This window comes from Cetorhinus maximus, chromosome 32 (genome assembly GCF_964194155.1).
Source record: "Cetorhinus maximus chromosome 32, sCetMax3.hap1.1, whole genome shotgun sequence".
NCBI lineage: Eukaryota > Metazoa > Chordata > Chondrichthyes > Lamniformes > Cetorhinidae > Cetorhinus > Cetorhinus maximus.
This window is the reverse complement of record NC_135910.1, coordinates 9,804,967-9,827,885: the sequence shown is the minus strand read 5'-3', so window position 1 is coordinate 9,827,885 and position 22,919 is coordinate 9,804,967. Positions and strand designations below refer to the sequence as shown.

The window sequence follows — 22,919 nt, the reverse complement described above, 5'->3', positions numbered from 1 at the left end:
TTAAAAAATCCATGCTGGCTTTCCTTAATTAACCTGTATTTGTCCATGTGACTATTAACTTTGTCCCGAAATGTTGTTTCTAGAAGCTTCCCCCTCACCGAGGTTAAACTGACTGGCCCATAGTTGCTGGGCTTATCTTTGCACTCTTTTTTGAACAAGGGTGTAACATTTGCAATTTTCCAGTCCTCCCTGAGTCTAAGGAAGACTGAAAAATTATGGCCAGTGCCTTTGTAATTTCCACTCTCACTTCCTTCAGTATCCTTGGGGGCATCTAATCTAGTCCCAGTGCCTTATCAACTTAAGTACAGATCACCTGTCCAATACCTCCTCCTTTTCAATTTTAAATCTTTCTAGTGTCTGAATTACCTCCTTTTTTACCATGGCCTGAGTAGCATCTTCTTTCTTGGTAAAGACAGATGCAAAGTCCCTCATCATCCCTATTCCTGCTTTACCACCCTTTTCCAATTACACGCCTATAGAAGGCTTTAGGATTCCATTTTATGTTAGCTGCTAGTTTCTTTACACACTCCCTTTTTGCTTTTCTTATTTGCTTCTTCACCTCGCCTCTGAACTTTCTATATTCAGCCTGGTTCCCAATTGTAGTTTCTACCTGACACCTGTCATAAGCACACTTTTTCTTCTTTACCTTAATTTCTCTCTCCTTTGTCATCCAGGTAGCTCTGGATTTGTTTGCCCTACCTTTCCCTTTCGAGGGAATATACCTTGACTCGGCCCAAATAATCTCTTTTTTGAAGGTAGCCCATTGATCAACTACTGTTTTTTTCCTGCCAACCTTTGACTCCAACTTATTTGACCCAGATTTGTTCTTATCTCAATGAGGTTGGCTTTCCTCCCATTAATTTTTCTTACTCTGGACTGTTCTTTGTCTTTTTCCATAGTCAGTCTAAACCTTATGATACAATGATCACTGTCCCCTGAATGTTCTCCTTCCGACACTTGATCCACTTGGCCCACCTCATTCCCAAGAACCAGGTCCAACTCCTTTCCCACTGGACTGGAAAAATATTGCTGAAGAAAATTATCCTGAACACACTTTTGGAACTCTTGAATCTCTCTTCCCTTTACACTAATCCATATTTGGATAATTAAAGTCCCCATTATAAGTATTCTATAATTTTTGCACCTCTCTGTAATTTTGTTGTAAATTTATTCCTCAACATCCTTCCCACTAGTTGGTGGCCTATAGAGTACACCAAACAATGTATTTGCACTTTTTTATTCCTTAGCTCTAGCCAAATAGATTCTGTCCTTGACCCCTCTGGATCATCCTCTTCTTCCGGTACAGCAAAGCTCTCCTTAATCAATACCGCCAACCCTTCTCCCTTTCTTTCTTTCATATATTTTCTGAACACCTTGTATGCATATTTAACACCCAGTCCTGCCCTTCTTTGAGCCAGGTCGCTGTTATAGCCATAACATCATATTTCCACGTGGCAATCTGCACCTGTAACTCGTCAATCTTATTTACCACACTCCATGCATTCACATACATGCCCAGTAACTCTGATTTAGACTCTATTATTTTCTCCTTTTCTCTGACCTCACCTATTAACTTACTATTCCCTACTCTAGTGCTATCTATCTTTCCCAGTATTCTGTGCACCTTGATATTCCTCTCTAATATTATCTCCTGGTACCCGCACCCCTGCCAGATTAGCTTAAAACCTCCCTAACAGCACTAGCAAAATGCCCCATGAGAAACTTCGTCCCAGCTCTGTTCAGGTGGAACCTGTCTTGTCTGTATGGGTTCCATCTCCCCCAAAGGTAGTCCAGTGTTCCAAGAATCTAAAGCCCTCCTTCCTGTACCATCTTTCCAGCCACGCATTCATCTGTCTTATCTTCCTATTTCTGTACTCACTTGTACATGGAACTGGGAGTAATCCAGAGATTACTACTTGCTAATTTTCTAGCTGGTTCCCTGAATTCTGACTGCAGGACCATATCCCTCTTTCTGTCTATGTCGTTGGTGCCAATGTAGAACATGAATGTTGGCTGTTCACCCTCCCCCCTCAGGGTGCTCTGCAGCCGCTCAGTGACATCCTTGACCCTGGCACCAAGGAGGCAACACACCATCCTGGATTCATGTCTGCGGCCACAGAAACACCTATCTGTTCCCCTAACGACTGAATCGCCGATTATTATTGCTCTTCCTGACTTCCTCATACCCACTTGCGCAGCTGAGCCACCCGTGGTGCCATGGACCTGGCTCTGGCTTCACTCCCCAGGTGAAACATCACTCTCATCAGTATTCAGAAGTAAATACTGGCTGGAGAGTGGAATGCACTCAGGGGACTCCTGCACTCCCTGCCTGTTCCTTTTTGACTGTCTGGTGGTCACCCCTTCCCTCTCTCATTGCATACTCTTAACTCTTATCAGGCAGTAGGCACCTCCTTCCGTGTTGGAGGATTTCCTATTGGTCCTCCATTTTCGAGAGCCTGTCTAAAGGAAAAAAACAGTTCAAAATTGTCAAAACCCAGTACCACTGGCACCAGTACTATTGGGAGTTCCATGTTTAGGTATACAAGACCAGTTTGGCCAGTGCCAGTCATTTCCAAGTTTTACTGTTTTTTTCCTTATGTCATCTTAATTCGATGGTGACCAAGACCTCTGGGCACTCATTGGCCCGTCCAGTAAAAATCAATGTCAAGTGATTGCTCCTGGCTTGGTTCAGGGTCAGAACCTGCTTTGACCTCGAGGTTGGGGTCCCAACCCAAAATGGAAAATCCTGCCTCCTCTGCCTTGTAAGGGTGCAATTTAACATCTTAACTTCTTATAAAACCTCAGGAGAAATAAGGAACAGATTTGCATCAAAACAAGCTGAAGTCCCTCAGGCTGCCCCTATGGATGTGACTGATGCCCAGGCCCGTGTGAGGCCCATCGCTAGGCCAGAGCTGCAGTTCACTATAGTCGGTGTGTGAATGTTTGAGCTTAATCTTACTCTCTGATCTGTTGCAGACTGACGGAGACCCTGTGGGCTGACATTCCCCCACCATTACCGCCCAAGGTGAGCTGCACTTTCTACCCTCCAAATCTCTTAGGGAGCAGGATTGGAGGAGCGAGAGTGGGATGGGAGAGGAGGGGGAGAAATCCAGGTCTCAGCTTTTCATATGAAAATTAATTGAAAACTCCAACGTACAATGTCAGAAATAAGTGAAAAACTGCCTTTGCAGTTTAACTGTTAGAAGATTCTGGACTGTGTGGAGACTCCATAAAATATTCTAGACTCCCTGTTCATTCACTGATGAAATATCCAATAGTTAAAATTTAGCCAGCTTCAGGCTATCGGGATGAAGACGGTGGTGGTTGGGGCGGGTGGGGGGGGGGGGTCAGGCCTACTAACTTAGGCCTGATGGGCTGCCATCACTTTGTAAGGAGTGCTAAGGAACATGGGTAAAGTGCTGTCTCCATTGAGGCCTGAGGCAGAGAACATCCTGAACGGAGGGATGGGAAATTGCAGTTGGTATTAAACAGAGAGGACATAGGAAGAGGGGGAGGCCATTCCTCCCCTTGAGCCTGTTCTGCCATTCAGATCAGATCATGACTGACCTGTACCTCAACTCCATCCACTCACCTTAGTTCCCTAACCCTTAATACTCTTACCCAACAAAATCTATCAATCTCAGTTTTGAAATTTTCAGTTGGTCTCTCAGCTTCAACGGCTTTTTTGGGTAGAGAATTCCAGATTTTCACTATTCTTTGGGTGAAGAGAAGAAGTGCTTCCCGCCATCACCCCTAAATGGCCTGGCTCTGATTTTAAGATTATTTCCTCCTTGTTCTGGACTCCTCCAGTAATATTAATTGTTTAGTGTGACTAAAAGGAATGATCACCGCTGGGTTTTCATTCCATTTCTTTGGATGTGAGGTTGGTATTCTGACTGTGAGGTGTCGCTTTGCCTCAGGTCATGAACATCTCAGGGTGTAGGCCCCTTTCTGTACTACTCTGCACCCATGGAGAAGTTTATAGAGCTGGACCGTCTCTTCCAGGGCAACAGTGAAAGCCCAGTCTGCAATCATACATTCAAGGCACCCAGAGCCAAAAACAGTCCATCACCGATATAATCAGAGCACCGGTTCATTACTTTGCAAAGCAGTGCCCTCTATGGGAAGATCATGGTTACTGCACTGCACCATAACGGATGGTGGTCACATGACCCAGTACACTGCCCAATAAGAAAGACTCACATTTATAAAGTGCTTTTCACAACCCCTGAGCTTCAAACAGAGCTTTACAGCCAGTGGGGCACTTTTGAAGTGTCGTTACTGTTGTAATGTAGAAAGCATGGCAGCCAATGTGCGCACAGCAAGATCCCACAAACTGCAATGAGATAAATGACCGGATCGCCTGTGATTTTGGTTCTGGGGTAAATACTGGGCATGACACCAGAGAGAATGCCCCTGCTCTTCTTCTTTGAAACAGTGCCACGGCTCTTTTACATCCAACAAAGAGGATAATCCGAAAGATGGCACCTCCCTTAGTGCCGGACCCTCTAAGTCTTACACTGGGAATGTTAGCTTAAATCATAGGCTCAAGTCTGTGGAGTGGGACTTGGAACCCATGACTTCCTGACTCAGAGATGAGAATGCCACACCCACTGAAACACGCAATACAGACATTACCTACCCATGGGCTACTTTGGGAAAATTGATTCCAGTGGTCTGAAGGGGGCTTATTTACCAGGTTAGTCAATTTCCAATCTCCCTTACGGCCCTGACCCCATTGCTGACACTCCTCCTGATGGGGCAGCAAGGTTTTGACCCGTAGCTGACCCCCGGTAAGTTGAAGCATTTTCCTCTTTCTGCCACGCACAGCCAAAGTTTCGGAGCAGCTCGGAGGACAGCATTCCCGAGGAGGAGAAGATGAAGACAGTGGACCAGCGCCCACGCTGCCAGTACCCGCCGACCACGCTGATTCGGTGCTCCAGTGGCCCATCGGCAGCCAAAGCCCCCAAACAACCCACGACTGGGAGCTCCAGGAGTCCCATCCATTCCGCCATCAACATCAGCAGCTCAGGTACTTTGGAAAAACTTCCGTTAAACCCACCAACAACATACATTAATATAGCGCCTTTAACACAGGGAAGCAACGCAAGGCCCTCCACAGGAGTGTCAATTCAGACAAAAACTGATACCGAGCAACATGAAGACATTGCAAATGAAAACAGAAATGGTGGAAATGCTCAGCAGGAGAGAGAAACCGAGTCAGATCGATGACCTCTCATCAGGACTGGAAAAGTTAAAGATATGAAAGGTTTTAAGCAGTTGCAGAGGCAGGGAATGGGGCAGTTGGGGTGTGTGGGTGTTGGGGTGGAAGAACAAAAGGGAAGGCCTGTGATAGAACGGAAGACAGGATAGATTAAAAGACTAAAGGGATGATGGTGCAAGGCAAAAGGACTTCGTAAAGGGACAAGTAAAGAAACATAAGATGCATCCAGCAGAGGTGTAAACGGGAAAAGCAGAATCATCACCAGCAAATGGTTGAGTTTAATGTTGAGCCTGGAAGGTTTTAAAGTGCTTAATCGAAAGATGAGGTGCTATTCCATTGAGTTTCATTGGAACAGTATAGGAGGCCAAGAACAGGGAGGTCAGAGTGGAAGTGGGAGAACTAAATTGGAAAGTGACCAAAAGATGTTAGGTCAAGTGAAAAAACACTTGCTCAAACAGGTCAGTATCAAGAAGCTTTTAAAGGAGGATAAAAGAGTGAAGAGGGGGAGAGGCGAGGGAATTCCAGAACTTGGGGCCGCTAATAGTGAAGCCATGAAAATTGGGGTGAGCAAGAGGCCAGAATGAGAGGAATGCAGGTATCTCGGAGGGTTATGGGGCTAGAGGTTAATGAGATAAGGAGGGGCGCGGCCACGGAGGGATTTGTAAACAAGAATGAGAATTTGAAAATCGAGTCTTTGCTTGACCAATGTATGCCAGCATTCGCAAGGGATAATGGATGATTGGGACTTGGTGTGAGTTAGGAGACAGGCAGAAGGATTTGGGTAAGCTGTCATTAATGGGGAGTAGACGATAGGTGGCTAGCCATGGCACCATTGGAATAGTCAAGTCTAGAGGTAGCAAAAGCACGGATGAGGTTTTCAGCTGCAGGTGAGAGAAAACAGGGATAGAGTCAGGTGCTGTTACAGAAGTGAAAGTAAGTTTTTGGGAGCCCTTCACATCTTCAGGATTTCCCAAAGTGCTTCATAGCCAACGAATTGCTCTGGAAGTGTTGACAATTATGTTATGCATAGCAAGATCTCAGAAATAGCAATGAGATAAATTACCAGATAATCTGTTTTAGTAATGTTGGCTGAGGGATAAATATTGACCAGGACATGGGGGAGAATTCCTCAAGAGTTCTTCTTTGAATAGTGCCATGGGATCTTTTACACCCACCTGAGAGACAGCACCTCCAACAATGCAGCACACCCTCAGTCCTGCACCGCAGTGCGAGCATAGATCTTGTGCTGAAGTCTCCACAGTGAGGCTTGAGCCCATGACTTTGTGACTCGGAGGTGAGAGTGAAAACTTCCATAACCCACAGGGGAATTCATTCCACCCTCCCTCCCCACCCGCTCAGTGCCACCCCAGCTGAAATCTGGGGGGTGGAACATGGGACAAACTTTGTCTCTGTGTTGCTCCATTGGTGGCAGATTTATCCAGCCTAATCCTAAGCGAACTCCTGGGTTTCTGGATCTGGGGGGCACAGGTCTCATTTGTTTGATTTCTGCCTTGGCAGATCCCAGCCACTGGGCCAGTCACCTTGCCAAGGACACAGGAGGAACGCCGCCAGTACTACCGCGCAGGAAGGAGAAGAGAGAGGGACTGGTAAGTTCCATCTGTCGTAGCACTTAAAGCACATTTGAGACAGAGCTATGCTGGCTGTCTCTGCGATCCATCACCAGTGACTCCTACTCCCCACTCCCTCCGCGAGTTATTGGGGCATCATATTAATATCAGCCATTCCACATAGCAGATTCTATTTAGAACCATTCATTCTTATTGGGAATAAACAGGAGAGTCCTTCCAATTCTCTCCCCTTTTGGCTTCTATTCATACCTCAGCCAAATATCCATCCTCCGAGTGTGAGCCTGGGCGGTCAGTAGCTCCAGGCTATTTAACCATGGAGGGAACCAAAGTTGACTTCAACTCAGCCCGACCCAATGTCTAAGACTGGAAGGCAATTGGGTTTCCCCTTTCGCCTCATCTCTGACCCCCACCACCCCACCCCCATTTCCTAGTCCAGGCAGTGCTGAGGTTACTGTCCAAGTGTCTTGAACTTTCTCTTTTGGCTTTTTATTCAAGGAGAGCCTTTGAAGCTCTTTGCAATGTTACTTCCCCAATGGAAATATTTCCCCAGGCATCTCCATATCTGGGTATTTGGTGAGTTTCGAGTGTGAGGACCTGCTCCTTTAAGAACTTCATTAGACCAAACAGTTGCTTGGTAGTACAGAATTTGAATATTGCTGAAAAGAGAGACATGTTGTTGAAGCTTTTTGTCTTGCACTCATCAGAGCAAATACAAGAATACCAAATTTCAGATGATCACAACAATTTATACTACAGGGGAAAAGTGTGCTGACTGGTTGGCAAGTCAACTCTGATTGGTCAAAGCATTACCATAGAAAAGCAATGGAGAACTATAGGCTCTCCTAGCTCTTGAGTAATTCAAAAGAGGTGCATGACTTGAACATATTCATTTTGTTTTCAGAGAATGGGGCCCTGCTTCTAGTTACAAGCCCAACTGATTATCTTGAATCGGTTCTTAGCTTGGCTGTTGGTGTAATCAGGATTGTTCAGCAAGTGCTGCCCAATTGCAGAATCACATCAAACAGTAGACATTTTGTTCAGCTGCAGTTCCCCCAGCTGTATCCTGGTGGTGCTGCTGCACCATTCGTGGTCACATATGCCCTAAGTGCCACCAGCTGGAACTTGGCGGTACTGCAGGTTGGGGGTCTATCAGCAAATCGCAAATTATAGAAATACAAGCTCTTCATTCTTTCCTAGTGCGAGGCTTGAATGTAGAACGAACGGACTCTGAGGTGAGTTTTACCGGCTTGAGCCAAGCTGGCACTGCCATTCATCCCTGGTTTGCTGTTTGGTCAAGATTGGGTACTCCCGAGCTCAAAGCCTCAGATCTTTCTCCACTGTGATACTTGGAGAGTGTGTGGCCGGACAGTCAGTGAGATTCTTACTTTGGTGTACTGACTCAGCAGTTTCCTCTCAGTATCATTGTTTTCAGAGGGGAATATAGAGTTGTGAAGGTGGGAGTTGGGGTGTGTTGCCGGCGGGAGGATGTCACTGTGTGGATGACATCAATGAGAATTCTTTCATCTCTCAGGTACCTCCTGATACTGACGTCCCCTCTGTTCAAAAAGTGCAGGTGAGTGACATCCAGAACCATTGCACCTGCAGACTGCTAGATAGAGGGGGGGATAGGTGTGGACGACAGGACAGTGAGTGGGAGGATCTCACTCCTGTGTAGGGGTGAATGGGGAAGGACTAGGAGAGACGGAGCATCACATTCCTGTGTAGAGGGGCAGGGAGAGGTGAGGGTGTCAACCTTGTGTAAATGGGGAGGCAAAAGGGGAGGAGCAGAGAGCAGGAGGGACAGGAAGCGGGAGGGTCTCATTCCCATCTCAGGGTGGAGGGGGATGGTGAGGGGTAGGGTCTCACTCCTGTATAGGGGCAGCGGGAGAGGGAGGGTCACACGGAAGGCATAAGGGTTTGCCCTGCATAAGGAGGGGATGGGTCAGTGGTCTGTAGGTCTACCACCCCTGTGAATGCTAGAATAGTTTGTGGGTTGATGGTGTTGAATCTGTGGATTGGACTCTCTCCCTGCAAAGGGCATTTGTGGAAGGTGCCTGTGGGCTTGGTAAACTCCTCCATTGGGCTGCAACAGTGGAATGTGCATGTTTGACTCTGTCTCTGTGTGATGGGGTGTCTGTGTTTTGGGCCTGATGCATCGGGCTGAGTGAAATCAGTGTGATTTCCACTGAAACACTGGCAACTGTTAGAATTCAATCAGCAACGTACAAATGTAATGAATGGAAAAAGCTTTGATCTGTCCGACCCTGGGGGTCAGTGTCCGATTCTGGGGGTGGGGGGATCCCTGTTTGACTCTGGGATCGTGCTACATTTATCCTGCATACTAGGCAGATTACAGTTCTCTCTGGTTTGTATGGGAATGGTGATTGAATCCAAGTAGAATATTTAATCCACCCTCCCCTCCAAACAAATGTACCATCCGTCTGATTGGCTTCTGTTGGCCTCTTATTAACTTGGAAATTGTTCGTTTCAGGTGGAAGTCCCATTAATAAAAGTTTTTAATGGTTGTCCTCTGAAGATTAACAGTGTAACGTCATGGATACATCCCAAAACCAAAGGTAACTGCTCATCATTGCTCTATAAGCCAACATGTTATAGCAATGTTTGGAGTGATAGTGAGTTAGACTAGGGTTACAATGTTGCTAGCAGTGACAGTGTGTTACAGCCTAGTGTGACAGTGAGTTACAGACTAGTGTTACAGCATTACTGGGAGTGACAGTGAGTTACAGACTAGTGTTACAATGTTGCTAGCAGTGACAGTGAGTTATAGACTAGTGTTACAGCATTACTGGGAGTGACAGTGAGTTACAGACTAGTGTTACAGCATTACTGGGAGTGACAGTGAGTTACAGACTAGTGTTACAGCATTACTGGGAGTGACAGTGAGTTACAGACTAGTGTTACAGCATTACTGGGAGTGACATGAGTTACAGACTAGTGTTACAGCATTACTGGGAGTGACAGTGAGTTACAGACTAGTGTTACAGCATTACTGGGAGTGACAGTGAGTTACAGACTAGTGTTACAGCATTGTTGAAAGTGATAGTGAGTTACAGACTAGAGTTACAATGTTGCTAGCAGTGACAGTGAGTTATAGACTAATGTTGCAGCATTGCTGGGTGTGACAGTGAGTTCCAGACCAGTGTTACAGCATTGCTGAGAGTGACAATGAGTTACAGACTAGTGTTACAGCATTGCTGAGAGTGACAGTGAGTTCCAGACTAGTGTTGCAGAATTGCTGAGAGTGACAATGAGTTACAGACTAGTGTTACAGCATTGCTGAGAGTGACAGTGAGTTACAGACTAGTGTTGCAGAATTGCTGAGAGTGACAATGAGTTACAGACTAGTGTTACAACATTGCTGAGAGTGACAGTGAGTTTCAGACTAGTGTTACAGCATTCCTGAGAGTGACAGTGAGTTACAGACTAGTGTTACAGCATTGCTGAGAGTGACAGTGAGTTACAGACTAATGTTGCAGCATTGTTGAGAGTGATAGTGAGTTACAGACTAGAGTTACAATGTTGCTAGCAGTGACAGTGAGTTATAGACTAGTGTTACAGCATTGCTGGGAGTGACAGTTAGTTATAGGCTCGTGTTACAGCATTGCTGAGAGTGACAGTGAGTTACAGACTAATGTTGCAGCATTGTTGAGAGTGATAGTGAGTTACAGACTAGTGTTACAGCATTGCTGGGAGTGACAGTGAGTTACAGACTAGTGTTACAGCATTGCTGGGAGTGACAGTTAGTTACAGGCTCGTGTTACAGCATTGCTGAGAGTGACAGTGAGTTACAGGCTAGTGTTACAGCATTGCTGGTAGCAACAGTGCATTACAGACTAATGTTACAGCAATGCTGGGAGTAACAGTGAGTTACAGGCTAGTGTTACAGCATTGCTGGTAGCGACAGTAGGTTACAGACTAGTGTTACAGCAATGCTGGAAGCAACAGTGAGTTACAGACTAGTTTTACAGCATTGCTGGTAGCGACAGTGGGTTACAGACTAGTGTTACAGCATTGCTGGTAGCGACAGTGGGTTACAGACTAGTGTTACAGCAATGCTGGAAGCAACAGTGAGTTACAGACTAGTGTTACAGCATTGCTGGGAGGTTATAGTGAGTTACAGACTAGTGTTACAGCAATGCTGGGAGTAACAGTGAGTTACAGGCTAGTGTTACAGCATTGCTGGTAGTGGCAGTGGGTTACAGACTAGTGTTACAGCATTGCTGGTAGCGACAGTGGGTTACAGACTAGTGTTACAGCAATGCTGGAAGCAACAGTGAGTTACAGACTAGTGTTACAGCATTGCTGGGAGGTTATAGTGAGTTACAGACTAGTGTTACAGCAATGCTGGGAGTAACAGTGAGTTACAGGCTAGTGTTACAGCATTGCTGGTAGCGACAGTGGGTTACAGACTAGTGTTACAGCAATGCTGGAAGCAACAGTGAGTTACAGACTAGTGTTACAGCATTGCTGGGAGGTTATAGTTAGTTACAGACTAGTGTTACAGCAATGCTGGGAGTAACAGTGAGTTACAGGCTAGTGTTACAGCATTGCTGGTAGCGACAGTGGGTTACAGACTAGTGTTACAGCAACGCTGGGAGGTAACAGTGAGTTACAGACTAGTGTTACAGCATTGCTGGGATTAACAGTGAGTTAGAATGAATTAGCTGAAGTTGTAGAGTTCAGTGATGGCTGCAGGTCTCTGATCGATATTTGTTTTTCAGCCAAGCACCTGATATTGGGGTCAGACGAAGGGATTTATACCCTGAACCTAACTGAGCTGCAGGAAGCCATATTAGAACAGGTAAGGTCAGATCTGTATACTCACCGCCCTCATATATATGCATTTGTTGAACATAGACACACACGCACATGCACACACACACTAATGTGATCAATACGCAATGATTTTTCATTCACATGAATGTGTATGCACACTGGCGTCTGTGAATATTAACTGTGTATTAAATGTTTGTGTATTACTCGTACATTTTACCTGCATGCTTTCAAACTTTGTGCATGTTACCAATGAATATGTAAAACCCTGTGTATGTGGCATGTGTGTCTGTGTGGCCTGTGTACATGTACTTCCCTCTATGTATGTTTCCCATGTGTGTCAATGTTTACATGAATATATGCTGGTAGATCTGTGCGCATTTTACTGTTGTACATGTTACCCATTTTGCCTATTATCTTTGTGCATTACCTGTGTCCATATGTTATTTGTGTTTATGTATTACCTGTATTATCTATGTGTTACCTGTGTTTGCGTCTTATCTGTGTGCATTAGCTATGTCCGTGTGTTACCTGCCTGCATGTGCTGTGTCTGTGTGTTACCTGTGTCCAAGAGTTACCTGTGTGCATGTGCTAACTGTATCCACATGTTACTTGTTCCCGTGTGTTATCTGTGCCCGGGTGCTAACTGTATCCATTTGTTACTTGTCCATGAGCTACCTGTACGTAAACGTACTTGAATTGGACTCTCGCTGTCACTTGAACCTTTGTTTCTTGTCTCTCAGTTGTTTCCAGGCCGCTGCACTTGGGTTTATGTCATCAGTAATGTATTAATCAGTATCTCAGGTAAGAATAATCTCGCACTGTTCCTCACTTTAACTCAAACTAACATTACTAAAACTAACAAACTTAAATTTTGGGAAGGGTGTGTGGGAATATGAACTACAGTGTGGGTTGTGTTCACTCTCAGAAACTCCTCCATCACTGACAAACTAACCAGAGTGATTCAAATTCAGAAGGGGCATCTGTTCACAATGAAGAACATTAATTCAATACGCCTATTCCGAAATAGGGTCTAATAAAGGTTTATTACTGTTTAAAAAAACACTGCAAGTAACAATGGAATGTATGAATTTGCAAAGTCTCGCTGTGTGAGAGGAGATTCAGATACTGGCAGCTTAGTTCGGGATATTGATCAGATTGAGCCTGGTAATTACAGAATCACACAGTGCAAAAGAGGCCCTTCGTCCCATCGAGTCTGCACCGACACATGAGAAACACCTGACCTACCTACCTAACCCCATTTACCAGCACTTGGCCCATAGCCTTGAATGTTATGACGTGCCAAGTGCTCATCCAGGTACTTTTTAAAGGATGTGAGGCAACCCGCCTCCACCACCCTCCCAGGCAGAGCATTCCAGACCGTCACCACCCTCTGGGTAAAAAAAAATTTTCCTCACATCCCCCTAAACCACCTACCCCTCACCTTGAACTTATGTCCCCTTGTGACCGACCCTTCAACTAAGGGGAACAGCTGCTCCCTATCCACCCTGTCCATGCCCCTCATAATCTTGTACACCTCGATCAGGTCGCCCCTCAGTCTTCTCTGCTCCAACGAAAACAACCCAAGTCTATCCAACCTCTCTTCATAACTTAAATGTTTCATCCCAGGCAACATTCTGGTGAATCTCCTCTGCACCCCCTCCAGTGCAATCATATCCTTCCTATAATGTGGCGACCAGAACTGCACACAGTACTCCAGCTGTGGCCTCACCAAGGTTCTATACAACTCCAACATGACCTCCCTACTTTTGTAATCTATGCCTCGATTGATTAAGGCAAATGTCCCAAATGCCTTTTTCACCACCCCACGAACATGCCCTCTGCCTTCAGAGATCTATGGACACACAAGCCAAGGTCCCTTTGTTCCTCAGAACTTCCTAGTGTCATGCCATTCATTGAATACTTCCTTGACATATTACTCCTTCCAAAGTGTATCACCTCACATTTTTCAGGGTTAAATTCCATCTGCCACTTATCTGCCCATTTGACCATCCCGTCTATATCTTCCTGTAGCCCAAGACACTCAACCTCACTGTTAACCACCCGGCCAATCTTTGTGTCATCCGCAAACTTATTAATCCTACCCCCCACATAGACATCTATGTCATTTATATAAATGACGAGTAATAGGGGACCCAGCACAGATCCCTGTGGTACGCCACTGGACACTGGCTTCCAGTCACTAAAGCATCCTTCTGTCATCACCCTCTGTCTCCTACAACTAAGCCAATTTTGAATCCACCTTATCAAATTACCCTGTATCCCATGTGCATTTGCCTTCTTTATAAGTCTCCCATGTGGGACCTTGTCAAAGGCTTTGCTGAAATCCATATAAACTACCCCGTAATCCCGAATATCCTTTCCCAGGAGGGAGCCCTTTCAATAATTGTTTTTAAAATCGGCATACGCAATACATTAAGTTATCTCTTGCTCTCTGGGTTCCTGTAGGAGCTTAAGATCACTCTCCCCAGCATTAAAGCTGAATTCTCAAGGTTGTGGGTGTGGAAATGGGGGTCACAGGGTGGGGGAAGTAACAAAATAAATAAAAAATTCAGATCTGGAGGTGGCTGATAGGCTGAGGAGGGTAAAATGCCAGACCCAGGTGGTCCTCCAGAAGCAACTACTGATGTCAGCCAGGTGCGGGTCACTATCTCCATACGTTGATTATAAATTCTGAGGATCGGAAAATAGCAAACACAACACAAAGGGTAGAGACAGCTAGCAAGCCCAGTGCCTTTTGAAATAGCACAGAGGAAGGCCATTCAATCCATCGTGCCTGCGCCGACTCTACGCACGAGCTATCCAATCAGTCCTTCTTACCCTCCCCTTTCCCCGAAGTGCTGTACATTTTTCTCTTCAACTATTCCTCTGAGGTGTTAGCTTGGTGTCAATGCCGGGCGGGGTTAATGTGACTCGGCTTGTTCTTCCAGGGAAGACACTTCAGCTCCACTCGCACAGCCTGCTAGGACTGTACGAACAGGCCAAGAAGGAACAGAGGTCAATGGTTCACATTCCAACGCACCGACTTTTACCCAGGTAAGGCTCAGGACTGCTGGTTGAGGCGTGCTGAACTGAACTGAGACATTAACTCAATGCTGACTTGTAAAATGAAGCAGGCAAGGGATAATCATGGGATCAATATACGGAGCCAAACTTCCTGCCATTTTATCCTGGCTGTTAGCAGACTGCGTGCTTCTTGCCTGTACACACCAGCAATATGGCCTCCACATTAACATCAGGGAGATTTCGTGCCCATTTACCATCACCAAGTTCTGTCACCCATCACCAATTTGTGGGTCATCATTAACCAGAAACTGAACTGGACATAAATGCCATGGATACTAGAACAGGTAAGACAGAGGTTGGGAATTCTGCAGCGAGGGACTCACCTCCTGACTCCCCAAAGCCTGTCCACCATCTAAAAGGCACGAATCAAGAGTATAATGGAATACTCTCCATTTGCCTGGATGAGTGCAGCTCCAACAACATCCAAGAAGCTCAACATCACCCAGGACAAAGCAGTCTGCTTGATCAGTAGCCCATCCACCACCTTAAACATTCACTCTCTCCACCATCGAAGCAACGTGGTAGCATAGATTCATAGAAACATGGAGCAAGGGTAGGCCATTCGGCCCTTCGAGCCTGCTCCGCCATTCATTATGATCATGGCTAATCATCCAACTCAATAGCCTGATCCCACTTTCTCCCCATACCCTTTGATCCCTTTCGCCCCAAGAGCTATATCTAACTCCTTCTTGAAAGCATACAATGTTTTGGTCTCAACTACTTTCTGTGGTAACAAATTCCACAGGCTCACTACTCTCTGGGTGAAGAAATTTCTCCTCATCTCAGCCCTAAATGGTCTACTCCGTACCCTCAGACTGTGACCCCTGGTTCTGGACTCCCCCACCATCGGGAACATCCTTCCTGCATTGTGCACCATATACAAAATGCACTGCAGCAACTTTCCAAGGCTTCTTTTGACAGAAACTCCAAAACCTGCGACCTCCATCACCTAGAAAGATGACGGCACAGATGCACGGGAGTACCACCACTTCCAAGTACCCCTCCACCATTCCAACTTGGTCGTATGTCGCCAAATCTTCATTGTTACTGGGCCAACATTCAGTATTGTGAGAGAATTTTCACTACAGGGCCTGCAGCAGTTGAGGAAGACGGTTCACCACCTCCTCAAGGGTAACTGGTGATGGACAATAAATGTTAGGCTTTTCAGCAACACCCATATCCTGAGATAAAAGCAAAATACTGCAGATGCTGGAAATCTGAAATAAAAACAGAAAATGCTGGAAAAACTCAGCAGGTCCGGCAGCATCTGTGGAGAGAGAAACAGAGTTAATGTTTTGAGTCCAATATGACTCATATCCTGAGAATGATTTTATAATAAGAAGTGCTCAGTTGTAACTTTTGAACTATCTTCCTGCACATACAATGCTGTATGTGAGTTACCATAGCAATGATGTACACAGCTGCTCCTGAAGTAACTTGGCCATCCAGTTTTCACTGTGGTCCATCAGGAGCAGCACCTATCATTCCATTTATCCCCTCCCCACATCAAAAGGAGACACAGGACGGTGAGCGAACCTGGCATTTCAAAGAGACAAATATATGTCAAAGGGCACTCGGGCACATCCCATTATGTGGGTGCTGGAGGCTTGGGGGGGGAAGATGAACGAATTCACCAAACCTTGTGCAGGAGGCAACCTCAGACCCAAGCCCCCTCAGGCAATGGGTACAAGATTCTGAATATTTAGAGCTGGGACCACCTCAGTCGATACAGTAATGAACGATGGCTGAGAGAGACCTGAAAATAGAGCTTCAATGAATTCTGACTGTATCAATCGCTGCTGCGAAAATAGCAAGATATTTAATTCAAACTCATTTGAGCTTCTATCTGGTTAATTTCCCTGTGGCCTTTTTCTATGAGACTTCCCAAGTGTCTCAGCTGTCAGATTGCCAACTCTGGTTGGACGTATTCCCAGAAGTTTCAGCACACGACCTCCCACTTCCAACTGCCCACCTGGTTAGGTGGCTTTTTTTCCTCATCTCCAATTTCTATCAAACTACTAAGTAAAAGTGGGCAAAGAAAATGCAAAAAAACCCACAGAATTTTCCTGATTTTCTCCTGACTTGCTTGTAACGGCGTGCTTGGAGTCTCCAGGACAATCCTGAACAACTGGATTGAAAAGAGGAAACACAATGGGAGAACGTGGATACAAGAATCAGACAGTGGACATACCTTTTCAAAGAGCATTAAAAACTAATTCACATACATTTGATATTGTGCGTCATTTCCTAAATGTCACTCCCCCAGACTGCCTGTGCAGTTGATGTAAAGATCTCGTTCATTGTACGGAGATGCAGCTCACTTTGTGCAGAGAAAGGACAGCAATCAGGTCAAGTTAAATTACTTTACGTGAATCAGGTCAGTGGTCATAGTTACACGCTCTACAAAGAGACATGAAGTCTTCAATTAAGTTCAAAGCTCCAAGTCCAAACTGATCTGCTTCTCATTGAAGATGTTGGGCATGAGGTCTTACGAGCCCAGCTGAACCCCTACTCAGTTGGTGAATGTGTTTCCTGGCCTGGTACTGACCAGGAGGTCTCCAGCTTTGATTGCTGGTCTGAGGCTGAGTTTAATGATCTCACCAGGACAGCCACTCATACAGCTGCCCTCAGCCCATTAGGCAGGATCAAAGGTTGCCACTCCCCTCACTCTCAGGACCCTCAGACAGAAAGGGCATGCATGCCGACATCAGTTAAGAACAGAATCAAGCACGACTGTGCTGCCTCCAGATGCTTGAATGGTATCCTACGCACTCAAGATAGATTCTTTCAGCACATTCAACTGGATTGTTTTTTCATTGTTTCATTCAGCTCCACTGACAGAGGGGACATAGCTAGGGAAAGGACAGAGGCATGGGGAAGAGTCATGGGCAAGGGTAGGACAGAGCTTGGATTAATAGTGTTGTGCTTAGACTTGTGTCTGTCTGTTTTCTGCAGGAAGAATGCAATAAGCAGTAAGATTCCAGACACCAAAGGCTGTAGGAAATGTTCTGTTGGTGAGTAAATCAGACAGCATGCACCTACAACTCATCTCTCACACAATTATCTACCGCTCACTCAACATTCAAATCACCATCCAACACCCCATCATCTACACCTATATCCCCAACATTTCTCTCAACTCCCTAACCCCTCATTCAACACCCCACATCATTACTCTAATAATAATATACCCACATACCTCACAGTAACACTGATATATCCAACACCCGTCACTGTAACACTCTCTGATATACCCCACACCTCTCACTGTAATACTCTGACATACTGCACACCCCTCTCTGTAACACTGATATACCCTGCACCCCTCATCACAACACTCTGATATACCCCACTCCTCGCTATAACACACTGATATACACCACTGTAACACTCATTATATTTACCACACCCCTCTTTGTAACACTGATATATCCTACATTCCTCACTGTAACACTCTCTGATATACCCCAAATACTTTGCTGAAACACTGGTACACCCACACCCCTCACTATAACACTAATATGCCCCATACCTCTCACTATAACATTGCTATATCCTACAACCTTCAGTGTAACATTCTTAAAAATCCCACGTGCTTTGCTGAAACACTGATACATCCACTGCACTCACTGTAACGCTGATACACCCCTCACTGTAACATTGATAAACTCCACACTGCTACTGTAACACTTATATTCTGCACACCCTCAGTGTAACACTCATATATCTCAAATCCCTCACCGTAACACTTTCTGATATATCTCTCACTATGACACACTGATACATCCCTCAACCCTCATTGTAATACTGGGCGGAATCATCCATGCCCGCTGGCGTCGGGCGTGCTCGGTAGTGTGAGAAGACAATATGGCGAGAAAATTGGTTTCAGAAGTCATGAAACCAGTTTGCAATCGTTCGCTCAGCCCTTTGACAGTGGGCTGTGTTTATCAGAGTGCCATCGGACATCAGGAACCTCATTGTAATATCTCTACATATCATTATAAGGCCAGCCCGCTGGATTTATCCCTTCCGATGGATCACCTGCCCACTGACGCCAATGAGTTTCACAACATCATATATAAGGTGTGCATTTGGCGGGCTGCACTTGGCGGGGTACTTTGAGGTGAGTATACAGTATCGTTGAGTAGCGCACGCCCGGGTCACCTGTTGGACCTCAAGGTTGAGCCGTGTTGGAGGTGTGGGGGCAAGGGCTGCCCTGCGGTTGAGGTGACTTGAGGGTGGGGGCAAGGGCTGCTCTGTGGATGAGGTGGCTTGGGGGTGGGGTCAAGGGCTGCCCTGTGGTTGAGGGGGTTTGGAGTTGGGGGCAAGAGCTGCCCTGCAGTTGAGGTGACTTGGGATTGGGGGCAAGGACTGCCCTGCGGTTGTAGGTAGTGCACAAGCACATGCGAGGTAGTGGGGGAAGAAAGCAGCCATGCATTAGGAAACCTTGTATAAAGTGACAATTCCTCTGCAGCTGAGACTGTTCCGACACAGCCACATTGACGTGTGTGGAGTCGGGCTTCCAGCTTATCCGCCCACTCAAGCAACACAGAGGCATCAAAATGCCACCAAATGCTCCGGAGTTTTACACCCCTTGGGCACAGACTGCAAATTAATGAGCATCTTGGTGGACTGTAGAACAGATGAATGACTGGGCACATTGTACAATCGCTTTGCTAAAGCTGGCTGCAGAGCAGTCACTGGTGGAGGTGCTCACAGCCCCTTGCAATGTCATCATTCTGGTTTGGACCAGTTTCCCCCATGGTTTAAGTTAACAGTGCAGCCTTGCAGTGTGGGTTAGGAGAATGCCTGCGCCTGAGCTGAGAGCACAGCGTACAGTCCAATGGGAAAAGCTGCCGCCAATCGGTCAGGTGGAGTGGGGTAGAGGTGGTTGGGATTTCGGGCAGCCTTGCAGCACACTAAACTCTGGCCATCCAAGTGGTGGCCAGCACTCTCCAGGATGCGTTATGGGGCCTTCAGACTTAACCAAGAGAGGTCCATAGTATTCCCAAGCTAACCCACGTATCTCTCTCTTTCATCCTGCAGGAGTAGTACATCAGGAACGTGAAGCCTGGTGAACTAGCTGTATGCCTTGTGGCGTACAGAAGTGGAGACAATGGAGAAGAGAGCAACAGAGGCGCCTGACTATGTAGAGGGAGGAGCAATACCCTCAGGAAGAAGGGGTGGCTAGGGCTCCCGCACACGCTGCTAAAGAGCCACATTGAGCTCTCGTTGGTCGGTGTCAAGGTCGACCCCAGGTCAATAGATTCCGACAGATGATCGAGAACCAGTGTCGCTGAAGACTGCACATGTCTAGGGAACTGGTCAGTCACATCTGCCAGCTACTGCAGGATTTGGTGCCATGGGGGGGCATCCATTGCCAGTGGCCTTTAAAGTGACTGCAGTGCTCAATTTTTACGCCAGTGACTCATCTGAGGGCTCCACAGGTGATCTCTGTGGGATATCACAAGCCTCCACAAATGGGTGGAGGGAGGGAGGCAAGGGACGAGATATCAGGGGCCCTGGCAGTAATTTTCAAATCCTCTCTGGCCACAGGTGAGGTGCCAGAAGACTGGAGGACTGCTAACATTGTCCCATTATTTAAAAAAAGGGAGGAAGGGATAGATCAGGAAATTACAGGCCAGTCAGTCTAACCTCGGTGGTGGGGAAGTTACTAGAAAGAATTCTGAGGGACAGAATATATCTGCACTTGGAGAGACATGGATTAATCAGGGATAGTCAGCATGGATTTGTTAAGGGAAGGTCATGTTTAACAAATTAGATCGAATTTTTTGAGGAGGTAACCAGGAGTGTTGATGTGGTCTACATGGGCTTTAGCAAGGCTTTTAACAAGGTCCCTCATGGCAGACTGGTCAAGAGAGTAAGAAACCATGGGATCTAAGGCAAAGTGGCACATTGGATTCAAAATTAGCTGAGAGGCAGGAAGCAGAGGGTAATGGTATAGGGATGTTTCTGTGACTGGAAGTCTGTTTCCAGTGGGGTTCTGCAGGGCTCAGTGTTGGGGCCCTTGTTGTTGGTGGTGTACATAAATGATTTGGACTTAAATGTAGGAGGTATGATCAAGATGTTTGCGGATGACACAAAATTGGTAGTGTGGTAAATAGTGAGGAGGATAGCCGTAAATTGCAGGAAGATATCAGTGGACTGGTCAGGTGGGCAGAGCAGTGGCAAATGGAATTCAACCCAGAAAAGTGTGAGGTAATGCACTTGGGGAGGGCTAACAAGGCAAGGGATTACGCTATGAATGGTAGGACTCTGGAAGGTAATGAAGATCAGAGGGACCTTGACCTTAGATCCCTGAAGGTAGCAGGGCAGGTAGATAAGGTAGTTAAGAAGGCATATGGAATACTTGCCTTTATTAACCAAGACATAGAATACAAGAGCAAGGAGGTTATGCTGGAACTATATAAAATGCTGGTTAGGCCACAACTGGAGTATTATGTGCAGTTCTGGTCACCACATTATGGGAAGGATGTGATTGCACTAGAGAGGGTGCAGAGGAGATTTACCAGGATGCTGCTTGGGCTGGAGGGTCTGAGCTATGAGGAAAGATTGGAAAGGCTGCGGTTGTTTTCCTTGGAGCAACGAAGGTTGAGAGGGGACCTGATAGAGGTGTATAAAGTTATGAGGGGCATAGATAGGGTGGATAGGAAGGCACTTTTTTCATTAGTAGAGGGATCAATAAACAGGGGGCATAGACTTAAGGTAAGTAGGGAGTTAAGGAGAATTTTTTTCACCCAGAGAATGGTGGGAGTCTGGAACTCACTGCCTGAAAGGGTGGTTGAGTCAGAAACTCTCGTAACATTTATGAAGTATTTAGATATTCACTTGAGTTGCCATAGTCTCCAGGGCTATGAGCCAAGTTCTGGAAAATGGGATTAGTATAGTCAGATCTTTGTTGACTGGCGTGGACATGATAGGCCAAATGGCCTCCTTCTGTGCTGTAGACTTTTATGAGACTATGAAATGCATTCATGAGGTCATGGATGCCGCCTTCACGAGGCCACACAACTTTATGCATTTCGCCCGGGACCAGGGAGAGCCAGGATGCAAGAGCGATTGAGTTTGCCCAGATCTCGTGTTTCCCACAGCTGCAGGGTGTGATTGACTGCACTAAGGTGGCGCTCAGATCTCTATCACAACAAGGGGTCATTTATGTTAACCACAAGGGTTTCCATTCGCTGAATGTGCAGCTGGTGTGCAACCACCACAAATGCATCCTGAAGTCTGCGCACGGTTTCCAGGGAGTGTCTATGACTCATACATTCTCAGTCGGTCACAGATCCCTGATGTCTTTCAGGGCCCACAGAGGCTGCAGGGTTGGCTCCTGGGGGACAAGCACTACCCACCTGTGCAGCAGCCTCAGACTGCAGCAGAGCGAAGGTATATCAAGGCTCACGTTGCAACTCGCAAACCATCAGGATGCTGTCAATGCAGTGGGGAGAGGAGCTGGCTTGGGAGGAGGTGCAGGAGCTGAAGGTATCCTCTGATGAGGAAGACGTCAACGGTGATGAGGGTGAGGAGGTCCTCGAAGGTGATGATGATAGCGATGAGGCTCTCGCACTAGCCAGATGAGGCAGGTGTGCTCAGGAGGCCCTCATAGTTGCTAGATTTGTGGAGGATGATGATGGCATGCAGTGAGGAGACACCATTGATCCTCACATTGCATCTGTTAATGTTTGACTCCAGTCTGGCTTATGTCAGTGCACATATCCTCTGTGATAATGCTCCTGTTATGGAGACGCAGTGGAGGCCCTAATAGTCACTCGATTGCAGATGGATGATGACAACATGCAGTGAGGACACTCCATAGATCTTCACACAGCCTCTGAGAATGTCTGATTCCTGTCTGGCCGAGGGCAGCTTGCTTGTGCTCTGTGATCATGGTCATATCAAGGAGACGCAGCCCTGAAACTTTAAAAGCATCTGATCCTTTGTCCGCCTTCAGCACCTGACCCCTTCAGGAGCACAGCGTCACTGGTCACAGATGCTGAAGAGATGGGGGTGAGCCCCCCTTAAAAGTGCTGACAGCAGACAGAGAGAATGACGGAACTCTGTGACACCTGCCCACGACATTCTGGCAGCAATGACAAGCATCATCAAGGTGCAGGCATTACTAATATGTGCAGGGAGTGTGAAGCCGGACCATCACATTGGCCTGAAGGCTGCACAAAGCACAGGGAAGAGGCCCTGGACTGAGATAC

General features: G+C 46.4%; 1 protein-coding gene across 2 annotated transcripts in view; it reads left to right on the top strand.

The window, feature by feature from the left end:
• Window positions 1-22,919, top strand: part of LOC144671386 (mitogen-activated protein kinase kinase kinase kinase 5-like) — a 154,760-nt gene that overhangs the window by 115,994 nt on the left and 15,847 nt on the right. For both annotated transcript variants that reach the window (XM_078533268.1, XM_078533267.1), the window contains exons 17-25: window positions 2,977-3,025; window positions 4,831-5,032; window positions 6,743-6,831; window positions 8,345-8,386; window positions 9,305-9,389; window positions 11,556-11,635; window positions 12,351-12,411; window positions 14,559-14,664; window positions 17,650-17,708. In XM_078533268.1, coding sequence (XP_078389394.1) covers window positions 2,977-3,025; window positions 4,831-5,032; window positions 6,743-6,831; window positions 8,345-8,386; window positions 9,305-9,389; window positions 11,556-11,635; window positions 12,351-12,411; window positions 14,559-14,664; window positions 17,650-17,708 — 773 coding nt within the window. The remainder of the gene's footprint in view (window positions 1-2,976; window positions 3,026-4,830; window positions 5,033-6,742; window positions 6,832-8,344; window positions 8,387-9,304; window positions 9,390-11,555; window positions 11,636-12,350; window positions 12,412-14,558; window positions 14,665-17,649; window positions 17,709-22,919) is intronic.